Genomic DNA, 11909 nt, shown 5'->3' with positions numbered 1-11909 from the left:
TGAAATCAGTCACTTGAGAACACACACTTCTGTTTCAGCTGTCTGTACCAATACACACATTCATCGATACTCCGCTTTCCTTCCAAAAGCAATGACTGGGACATTGGCAGGCAGTATTACTCTTGCAATGCCTTACTGTCAGACGAGGGCCAGGCAAATATGGTCATGAAGAGTTAACAGGAAGTAATATGGTCCCTTAGCCCTTGATTCTGAGTCCCATGAAGAGCCTGTAGCCACCAAGCACAGCTGAGGAAACTGACCACTGACTACCATTTGGCGCTTCTGAAAACTCCTCTGGGACAGAGCCACAAAGGTTTTTCCCCTCATCTTTTCCTTTTTTTCCTACCTCCTAGCGCATTCAGAGTTCTCATGCGAGTCGGTGCATAGCAACCCGCCAATTGAATCCAAATGCGTCGTTGTTTTGTGGGAGCCTGCGTGGTGGAACAAAAGAGACGTGCTTTGCTGGGGAATCAATGGGTGCTCCGGGGCAAGACAAAAGTGGCCGACGTGCAGCTGTCTGCGGCTCTGAAATGACTTCTATCCGTGAGGCCGACGTCTGTAGGCCGGGCAACGCAACGCCACGTGGGGAGACGTAGGGAGACACGGGTAATGAGGACAGAGGGGGGGCAGGTTGTCTGTGTATGTGTGTGTGTGTGTGTGTGTGTGTGTGTGTGTGTGTGTCAGGGTGGGGAGGGGTGGGGTGCATCCTTACATCCCACTTGCCCCTCACCACCAGCCTCAAACTCCTGACTCCCCTTCATCTGGAGAGGGGAGGAGGCAGCCGCATTGATTCCTTAATTACCGAGAGAAATCATTACTGGAAGGGGTTGGGGGCGAGGGGTGGGGGGGTCTGGGTTCGACGGACAGGGCCAGGAGAAGGGGGTGGTGGGGGGTGTCCTTGGCTTTCATGCTGGGATCAAGACTGCGGAGCCAAGGCCACCTAGGCTCAAGACTGCGCTTTTGAGAGGGGGGGGGGACGACTTCTCCACCCACTGATTTTTCTGCCCATTGACGAAGGGGCTGTCCTTTATGTGTGTGTGTGTGTGTGTGTGTGTGTGTGTGTGTGTGTGTGTGTGTGTGTGTGTGTGTGTGTGTGTGTGTGTGTGTTGAATTGCTGGTGCTCGTTGTCATTCTTTTGAAAAGGCATTGGGCTTATTTGGAAATATGGCTGCTCACTTAATCACGCACTCATTCGTCCACTCTTGTAGCATAGGATGCAGTGTTAACATTTCTCTGGGTCTTCCATACACCTCAGAAAAGACACACACTAACACACACACACACAAACACACATACACACACAAATCCCCTCATTGGGGCTCTCTGGCAAACTTTTCCTTTTGTTCCAACCCGTAATTAAAGATGGAAGTGAGCAAAGAGTGGACAAAAAGCTTTCTCGGGTGTAGAGGGACTTAGTCTCTTTTTCTCTCTCTCTCTTTCTCTCTCTGTGGTTGTCTGTGTGTGTCTCTCTCTTGTCTCCCTCTCTCTCTTCCTCTCCCTCTCATGTCCCTCTGCCTGTTTCTCTCTCTCTCTCTCTCTCTGCCTCTGTGTGTGTGTGTGTGTGTGTGTGTGTGTGTGTGTGTGTGCGTGCGTGAGAAACAAAGCACTTTTCCACATAGGTGTAACCTCAGTGCCCTCTAGTGGTCAGAGGCTGGCGGAGCCTGCAGCCATGTGCTGGGTTGCCCTCTGCATTGCTCTACTGATACAGCAGCAGCACTCTCTCTGGTCTCTGACGAGTGCTATCTACACCAGCTCATCACACGTCTTCAGTTATGTTTTCTGTATTTATGGAGTTATTTATGTATTTGCCATGTTTTATAGTACATAATATGTGATGATAAGAGGCATATTGGGTGGGGTGTGGTCTGTAGGTTGCACTACTTTATGTTTGTATGCATTTGAATCCATTAGATGTATGTAAATGGGGAAGTAGCAATGTATTTGGAACTCCTCCTTACGTTGTCTGACCTTTTCTCTTCCTCATGTCTGCGTCTTCCAGTGAGGTGTCCAGTCTGGGGCTGTCTCAGTTTTCTGTTATGAGACCGGACTGTGTAGAATTACACTGCCTGGAGATTCCACTCTGTTAGAAAGAGAGAGAGAGAGAGAGAGAGAGAGAGAGAGAGAGAGAGAGAGACGGATTGAAACAACAATCCAATAACAGTGAAGAGGAAGGGGAAAAGAAAGCAATTTATTGCGCCGTGGAAAGGAGTCATAACCAGGTGTAAGACTCGGCCGGAATCATCCGGAAAGGCATTCTGGTGCCCTTTAGGCTGGCAGACAGAAAACAGGTCATTGATTTGATGAGTAATTTTCTGCAAGTTTACCCCAAGCCTGAGTTCTCTGACCAAAGCAATATTCATCAATTTTGCTATGTCACAAATAGGCTTGAAGAGCTTATCATGCTTTTACTTGCCGTACCTCCAGTAAAAGGCACACACACTCAGGACAGGAATACTTTCATTTTTATGTAACAGTGTAGAACAGCGAGGCAAGTCAATTTATCTCCCTAAACTTGAAATTTCATTACCAAAGTGGTAATGTTATTTTGAGCAGACTCTGACAGTGGTTTGTTTCATTTTGTTCATACGGGGTACAACAGAGAAAGATCAAATTACGTTTAATTCATAATAAATATGGTAATCACATATAACTTGGCGCCATATTGTCCCAGTAGTTAGGGTCTGGTAAGAGTATGTCCACTATATATATATACCCTGTCCACTGGAGTGAAGGGATAGACTAAGCTAAATATCCCTGTGTGTGTGTGTCTGTGTCTGTGTAAAACAAAGCCCTTTTCCTCTATACACAGGCTAAAGCAGGCTGCTTAATGCCAGGCAGTGTTAATGCCTATAGGGTGTGTGTCCGGCGTGCAGAGCACAGGTAGGAGCAGCCAGGGTGTGTGTCCGGCGCGCAGAGAACCGCCTTTGTGTGGTGTTGTCCTCTGTGTGCCACATACAGCTGCATGTCTCCTGTGTAGACTAGGCTGTTTAGCAGGCAGGCTATGGGCTGTGTGAATGCGCAAACATCATGCACAGCAAGTAAACAAACAAACAAACAGACGCATAAAGGCGCACGGTATAGAGCAGACAGGAGGCCCCTGTCAACGTGGCCCTTTGCGTCTCTCTGTGTGTTTATCAGCCGGTCCACGCAGCATAGCCCCCCACTGCCAAGCCCCTGGCAGGGCAGAAGATGGATGAGGCGGGGTATTCTACTAAATGGCACAGCATTTTAATAGTTATTACACTACAGGGTGAGGTGGGGACTGGGGTGAGAGTGTAGGTGGGTTGGGGATGTGTGTGTGTGGGGGGGGGGGTGCATGGGGGTGTTGGGTGGAGGTGGGGGTAATTTGGCTGGTGCAGAGGGGCTGCGGGAGATGAATGTACCCCAGCTGAAGGTCAGACACAAACGGGCCCTGCAGGCTACCAAGGTCCAACCCTGAGTGGGGGGGTGGGGGAGGCAGGACGTTTGGCGGGGGGTTGCGTACGGCCGACGTGCAGAGAGGGCAGCGGGGACTTCGTGTAGAGCAAAGATTGGGGTCAGACAGGTTAGAGGAATCCGCCGTGTCACTTTGGTGTGTGTGTGTGTGTGTGTGTGTGTGTGTGTTTTCTTGCTGGTTGTAAACGCTCCAGTGCCACGGGCTCAATCGAGCGTGCAAATCATCAACAAAGACCTTTACGTGTGGCACCCCATTCCAGAGAGGAAAAAATCACACCAAATAAATAATTACCTGGACCTAAATTAATGCCCCTTACCCCCCCCCCCACACACACACACACACATACACACAGCTCTGTCTTGCTTGCCCCCTCCCTTCTCTCTCTCTCTGTTCCAGTCTTTCTTCTTCTCTCAGTGGACACCAGTGTGGTCTGTGGCCATGGAGAGGAGGGCACCAGGGCCACATCTCACATCTTTAGCCCCCCATGCAAGTTTCATTACAGCTGATTAGCATGCTGTGAATTTCCAATGGCCAAGCAGTGGGACAAATATATCCCTTAAATTATTTATCACCACAGGTAATTGAGCACAAATGGGAGACAAGTCATTGTGCACACCATGCTAAGTGTTTTTCATTCAGTTCCTTTCTCGTTCTTTAGTCGGTAGGCTGTCCCTAAGGCAAGATGTGGTAGCCATTACAATTCTGTAGCCAGCAGGTTCTTGGTATTTGGTACTTTATGGTTATGGTACTTTATGTAGTTCTTGATACCTGCTGTCTGTTACAGGTTCTTCATGAAAGATGTAATAGGTAGCAATGATTTCTGTCACTTAAGTATCATGTTTAGTTACAGTCTGTTGGTGACATTTATTTAATTTAGTAATTATCCAAAATGAAAACTCTAATGCTAAAATGGAAGCCCAGTACTGAGAGACAACTCCAAGGACCTTTGTTTTGGCCAAATGTTAACCAATCCGACACTTCCTCAGGTTGGACAGACAGCTGACTGACTTCAGTGTTTTTTTGCATGTCTACTTTTCCCGTCTGGGACTTTCACCGGCGTGCACGAATAACGTCCTCTGTCTAAGGACCCATGTTCATTTCTCGAGGTTACACTGTTTCCTGTCAGCGCCTTTTTTCATGGGCAGGCCGTGTCTGCACTTCACAGCCAGAGCATCGTTAAAGGTGAGAACAGGTGAGGGGCCAAGCGAGTCTGGGAGCCTGTTCAAAACCCAGCTTGACGCTTCCGACTAAGAGTGAGAGAGCGGGAGACAGAGAGCGAGCTTCCCGATGACTTTCAAAGTCTTTTTGGAGGTGGCGTTACAACCTGAAGGCCTCTTTTCCTCTTTTCCTCAGCTAAAAACTTTTCCTGGCTGTTACTTTCCTGCCGCTGTGCTGCTCTTTCAGACAAAGGTCACCACGGACTCTGATTGGGCCGAGGCGGCTGTCACATGACTGGACGTGGCCCTGCACCTCGAGCGCGCCGCATCTTGTTGCCCTTGTTCCCGTCTTGACAAGCGAACAGGTTCTACCGTTTCCCCGGCTCCTGTAGCTTGGAGAACCGGAGAGACAGCTCTGTGTTCCGGGTCCGTGCCATCTCTTCCCTCCTTGTCCCTTTTCTCTCTGCTGCAGATGTCTACTCAAAGACCTATTATCCCTGGGCCTCGCTGTAAAAGTCTCACTCAATCAAATGCCGACGCGCGTTGTCAGAGCCCTCCCGTTTTGGCGCCGCTTGGCTGAGAGTGTTGTGCCGTGGCGGCAGAGACGTCCTGCACATATAAATTGATACGGCACGAGCACAATGTGGAACCGGACAGCTCCGCGGTTCCTGGCGGCTCCGACATCAATCACCGCATTATGCCAGCTGGATAGGCTGACAGTTCTCCGTGGCCCCTAGGAGATCTGACAACAGCATGTTATTGACGTTCTCAAAAGTGCGCGCCGGAAAAGAAGTGTGTCAAGAGTGCACGCTAGAATCCAAAACCTCCTAATTGAACATTTCAAGCTCCACTGGCATTGACAGGCTGTTGATGGACAGTGACAGCTATGCAAATCATAAACCCGCAGATCAATTAAATGCACTGCCCTTACTGTGGAGCTGCATATGAGATGACGTTTCATTTCCCACTTTATTACTTGTCTGTTTTCTTTTGTTCTTTTCCTGCAGCATAGAGTACCGTATCACAGTAATGGTTCTGGGAGAAAAGTATCTTTGACCATGCCTTCAGGCCACTGCAGTGGGGGTAGGATGCGGTGCTATGTGGATGCTCTGTACTATAGCATTCAAGTTCTGGTCTACTTGTCCAACCTACCCATTTCTACTATTTCCGAAGGCCACTATAAGTCTCTGTGTGTAATGTTGTGTGTTTATGTTTGTGATTTGGTTGTGTCTACATGAATGACTGTGTGCAAGGCTGTGGGTGCAAAACTGTGGGGGGAAAAAGGAGACATTGTTATGCCCGGCAGTCTGTTACGGCTATATTGCCACATTTGTCCTACAGGAAAGAGGACACAAGGTCTTCAGAACATCATTTGTGCTGCAGGGTTAAAGAAAAAAAAGCATGGTCCCTTTGTGTGTGTCTGTTTACTGTTTTAATTAGCATTGTTAATTGGCTCTTTGTGACACCCTGGTGACAGGCCTGTCACTTGACGGTATTGATGGTGCTGATGTCCCCTGATTTGTCTGCTTGTTAGCGGACAGCCAGCTCCAGACCATGGTGTCGTGTTCCTTGTCATTGGGGCATCATTGTCCGTCTGCCTGTTCCGAGCACAGCACGCAGATAAACAACCCGGTAAACAAATCATTTGTTGTCCCCGTTGAAGGCGTCCGGTTCCCTCTCGTCTCGTCACCTCGGCACCTCGGCCCCATGGTGGCTTGTCCTTCAGTGACAACAAAAGGCGGCCATTGATCGAACGTGCTCGTTAAGATATTCAACCCCCTAACGCCTCAATGATAAAGGCCTTTACCCCCTGTTACCTTTGTTCAAAAAGGCACCCAAAAATGGGTCCTGCAGTAGCTTCTGTTAAACTCTAAGTAAATGTTCTTAAAAGCTGCAGGTCACCATAGGCTACTGTCGCGAGCGGAGCATACTGCAGCACCATCTCTCCTCATCGTCCCATTCTGGACATCGACAGCTGAGATGAGAAAGGGACAGAGGGGAGCGAGTCTGGGCCATGGCCGTGGCAGGAGAGATCAAACTAACTTCTAATGAGTTGCTCTGCCGTTAATTAATCTCCTGTCTTAGGGTGCCGCTGCCAGAGGAAGGGTCTGTCGACTCCTCTGCACGTAGCTCTCTGCGGAGAGCAGCACTCAAGCCTGCCTACGTGCCTTTGGCGATTTTTGGAGGAATCTAGTTTTTTAAACTGGTCAGACAGTTCATCTTAAATACTTCTTTGTGTATAAATAGTTGCTTTTGTATAAAGTCTCTTTTAGCCAAAAGGAAACCTATTGTTTTGATTTTGTGGCAATACAATCTGTAATAATGGATCAGTAGAGAATTTACTTCCCTTTGATTTTTTACCCTATACATGCTAGTCCTAATTGGTGGTGGTTTTGTTTTGTTGTTTTGTTTTGTTTTGTTGAGGGGAGGTGATTCAGTTCACTCGTTCCGAGTGACGGAGGTACTGCAGGGTGGTTTGAAGGTTAGGCTTCCCTCAACGCCCCATGATTACGCAACACCTCTCACCTCCCCGCCTTCCTCTGGCAGGGGAGCCGGCCGCTGTTTTGGAAAATTTCCGCTCTCCGCGGCGCCTCAGACGCCGCACTTTTTGGCAGGCCTCTCCATCCTCCAGCAGATTCCCGTCCCAGTCTGGGGTGGCTTCCATCGCTCTTGGCCTCATGCCAGCAGCCAATCAGAGCGCTGGAGAGGCCCCGCGTGCAGCTGCGATGCAGATGAAGTCTTCTCCTCGCCACACCGGCCGTCCATCACGCGCTTCCTGTAATAGATGTGGAATGTGACATCACAAGCTGAGAGGCCATCTGCACACCGCAGGCCCCCGCGCTATTTCTGTCATTTGCTTAGAGCACGCAGAAAACGCACGCCGCCGCACTTTCTGCCCATCAAGGGGAAAATAGCAAAACTTTTGCCTGAGGTCAGTGCTGCAATGCCAAGGATACAAGGGATACCAGCCATGATGAGGCTTAAATCATCCAACGCACTGCCTCCATTTACATGTGTTTAAAATTTAGAGCTCTCCCTGACACGGCTTTTGAGGAATGCCTCAGAGAATTATTGCCGTGAAATATGTAATGATGAGAAATCCATAACCAAAAAACAAGGGTCATTCTTCATGCCACGTTGCACGGTAGCAGCACGCTTTTTTCATTACGTCTCACTCAGGTCTGGCACCCGACGCTGTTGTTTGTCTTCGGGCCACACTAAAAATAGGAAGGAGGCAGAGGTTGCAGCCCCAAACAGATGGGGTGTAAATACCGCCGGAGCAGGCGCCGTGGAGAGACAAGCCATCAGCCCGCTGGGTGACGGATGGAAGCCCAGGGTGGCACCACATTACCAGGCTAAGGTGACTGAACCGGAGCGGGCACAGGGCGTAAGGAGGGTGGGGTGTGAGGTTGGGAGGGAAGTAGGGGGAGAAGGGGCTGGCACGCGAAGCCAACTGTTAATCAGCCCTCATCAAGGCTCTCCTGTCAAACGTTCCAGACGCGCAACTTAATTACGGCCTGCTTTTTCTTTCACACCTACTTTAACTTTGCCAACAGTTTGGCGGAGACAACAGAAAGTCACCGGTGGGCAGAGTTGGCACTAAATTTAAACAGCATTCATTTTCTCTGTAACAAATACCCCATTCCTCAAAGGCTGCCCAATGCGGACAAGCTCAATTAAGTATAGAAATGTTCAGTGAAAACAAATACCTTTGACTTTACCTCTTGTCAGGGCCAACATGGTGAATACTGTAGGTCTTGTGCTGTGTTTGGTGGTGGAATGGTATATGCATGGTATGACCAACAGACACAGACCCTCAGCACACTCTCCATTCATACTAAGGATGGATTGTTTATGGGTTAACTGTTTGGGATAATGGAATTCCATCTATAGGCCCGGGATTTATGTTCCCAGCGTAATTTTGACCGTTGGGAGAAATTGGAAAAATAAATATAATAAACGACAGAATCGCTTTCTACCTTGTATTTCTTCTCGGGGTTCTTCCTTCAATCATCGAGTGCTGACAGTCCGACAGGTCATATCTGAACATCAAAAATGAGGTGACAGGCAAAGGTGAAGGATTAAATCTCTGTGTCGATTCATCACGCCTCTCCTGCACAGGGCAGACTGCGAAACACCATCACTGGAAAATAAGCCGCCACGGCCTTCTCTGCAGGAATATGCATTATCTGCCACGGTTAGGCTTGTTGTCGCTCTTCGGCCCGATTAATAAAAGTGATTCATGAAGAGACCTTTCCACGCTAGTGTTTCTCGTAATGTAGAATTTTTTTGCTCTCAGCAGGCGAGCCACAGATAATCATCCCCTGCCTTGGGCATTGTCGTCTTCCCATTTCAATGAGGCGACGCACAGTCCTGCACATCCCAGGCTGTTATCTTCACAGCGACGCCGCACCTAACAACATCGCCTAATGATGGAGGGCCAGAATTTATTGGTTGGCCTCATAATGCGATGGCCGGGAAGAGGGATGTTTCACAGAGATTCGTATGAATTTGAATAAACCCTGGAAGTGCCGAGAGACACTTCTTCACCTTTGTGAATTTTTTTGGCTGACCCAGCCAGACAAGTTGTGATTTACCATCGATCGTGTGCAAAGCGCTTTCTCTTGTGCCCTGGTTATTTATCCCTGTGCTTCTCGCTGTTGGGTAATGGCCAGTTATTTACTGCAAATGGTGGTATCAGTTCTGCAAGAGAGACATTTATTTATTTATTTTTTGCCTCAATTAATAGTGGAAAGTCTGCAGCAGAGATTTAGAGGCACTGTGGGGTTTGGTGTTGATACCATCGCTGAGATTCCCGGTGTGAGATATATGGGCAGGTGATGGCTAAGCAAACTGAGCTTTGGTCACACGCAAACACAGAGGGGCATGGGGCTCTTTATCATTTGAAATGTCAGAGATTTCCACCTATGATTTGAAATGCTACAGAACACTGAAAATGACGTTCAAATAACAGAAGAAAAAAAATGTGTGTGAGCCCTTTTTGTGAAGATTTTGAATGTTTGCTTTAATAATGTTTTTTATGCTCCACTGTTCATACATAATATTTGAAAATGGAGACAGCCTGTAAAACTGTAACATTTCTGGTTTCTTTGCTCAGTCAACATTGATAGCTAAATTACACTTTGGTCATTGTGTCAGTCTACAAAAGTTTATCCATTTTAAAGATCATTATAGACAGAGTTCATTTGACATTTAAAATTTAATTAAACTGTGTGGATTATAGGCCACCTTAACAAGCTCTCCCCAGACATGAAACTCGGCAGAAATGTTGCCCGTACCTTTTTGGATTACTACAGACTGAACAACCTCCTGGATGACAACAAACCAGGAAGTCACATCAACAGGTGTTCTGTTTGACTCCAGATTCCACTATACATTACACTTGTCTACATTACATTAGCCTATATGGCCTTGCCATTTGCGTATGTCCGTAAATCAATATCAACTTTTTACTATTCTCATCCTACAGCCTGAACGTATTGCCAAGTGGTCGCCATGGGAACAATAATAGCAATGGAAAGAACCAAGATGGCGAGAGGAAGCTCCATGGAGTGAGAGGAGACTGTTAAACTCAGGGCTTTAGTGTGTAGCTCGGCCAACCAGCCAACCAGAGCAGAATAAATGTTCTTCCTTCATAGATGGCTTGCACAAAGAAAATGGACAATTGGCCATCTTCAAGGCAATAAGGCATATACAAAAAATGACTGATACTCCACATAATAGCCTACTTATGGAACTCTGAAGAGAAATGCAGAACTTGTGATTTATTGTGCATGTAATATCTTGATTGCACTATCAACTGTCTGCTAACAGGATCATTATACAAGAGATAGTGGGACAGCAAAGCCCAAATAAAGATTTTTTTTTTTTTTTTCATTTTGGTTGCTCTGGTGGCCTTTGTATCTTAGCTGGAATGAAGAACAGCTTCTTGCCTTTAATCTCTTTCTGGTTTACTGTTGCATGACCATTGGTGTTATTTTTGTATGTTCATTTTTTGTGTTCTGTCAGAGATATTTCATGTTTGAGTTATACACATTTAATGCACTGGAAGATTATTTTGGAAGTTTGGATTGGATTTTGTTTGCTGCAAAAATAAACACCATCTTGAAACATGAATCACAATAAAATTATTTGCGTGTGTGTGAATGTAGACACAACAAATACATTTTATGATGAAAAATTGACATTTTCTGTAGGCCTACAAACAGAAAATTTCATTAATGACTCAATGGATAAAACACCAGCCAACATACCTTGATCACACTTCAGAAGACTTGCTAGTGCATAGCTACTTAAAAGCATGTCACTTGCACGACAGAAAGAGTCCTGGCACAATGGGCCGAGACTGAAATGGTCCAGGCTATCAGTCAAGATGGCATGGAGAACAACGTGTATTTTTCAGGCCAGTCATTTGGAATAAGTGAAGCAATCAGTCAGGAACCGCATAAACAAATGACTCCAGAGTTTTACATGGGAGACAAGAAGATGGAGTAAGCTAATGGGACTGAAGAAAAGCATCCATCTAAAGATTATTTTACTAGATACTTATGTCAGGGATGCTTTCTATCTCTTTCATCCTCCCTCTTTTTTCTCTCTATCCCTCTCTCTCTCTCACACACACACACAGTTAGGCCTATATGTGATGTTTTCTACCCCTCCCTCCCTGTCTCTCTCACGCTACACTCAGGTAACCTATTCATACAAAACAACTCCTCTCGCCACAGAAAGCCTCACTTCCCCACTGTGCTGTCATTTCAACTGGTATGACGACCCATTATTCTCCTCTTCCTTGCTTCACTGGATCAGATGCATTAGGCTTCATCCTAATTATATGCATGCAGCTATGTATGCCCAGAGACAGTGTAAATTGTTAATTATTTTCTTCCTCAACACTGTCATCTCTTTTGCGTCCATTTTCTATTAGTTATGCATCGGCCTCCCACAAGCTAAAACCATCTCACTTCCCTACGAGGCTACTTAATTTCACTACAAAATGCTATTTCAGAGCCTCCCATAAGGCATGTAGTTATAGCCTACATAGCAGGAGGTAAACTTTTCTCATCTCAGCATGTAGGGCATTTAAGGAGAGTGGGATTATTACTACATACTGTGATCAGACTTGCAATTGTGTGTGTATAGCTTTCAGTTTTAACCTACTGGCTTTCTGTTTACAAATACACAAAGGCTATCATTGACAGCTTCCTTGTGTAGAAGGAGGAGGCAGAGGTGATCACATGGTATGCGTCAGAGCTCTGGTATGCATCGGTAAGCGTCTGCTGCAACTATGGCAACGA

The 11909-nt window shown here is 46.8% G+C and overlaps 1 protein-coding gene across 1 annotated transcript in view; it reads left to right on the top strand.

Moving 5' to 3' along the window:
* agbl4 (AGBL carboxypeptidase 4) overlaps nucleotides 1-10684 on the top strand; it is a 356944-nt gene extending 346260 nt beyond the window's left edge. The window contains exons 12-13 of the mRNA XM_076277992.1: nucleotides 9863-9959; nucleotides 10085-10684. Coding sequence (XP_076134107.1) covers nucleotides 9863-9959; nucleotides 10085-10184 — 197 coding nt within the window. The 3' untranslated portion in view covers nucleotides 10185-10684. The remainder of the gene's footprint in view (nucleotides 1-9862; nucleotides 9960-10084) is intronic.
* Nucleotides 10685-11909: the final 1225 nt, after the last annotated feature.

Source organism: Alosa pseudoharengus, unplaced genomic scaffold (assembly GCF_046254945.1).
Source record: "Alosa pseudoharengus isolate Yale_2024_CS ecotype anadromous, Long Island Sound unplaced genomic scaffold, YU_APseudo_1.1 YU_APseudo_1.1_scf_11, whole genome shotgun sequence".
NCBI classification, from domain to species: Eukaryota; Metazoa; Chordata; class Actinopteri; order Clupeiformes; family Clupeidae; genus Alosa; species Alosa pseudoharengus.
The sequence above is the reverse complement of the archived record's forward strand: the minus strand, read 5'-3'. Positions and strand labels throughout refer to the sequence as shown.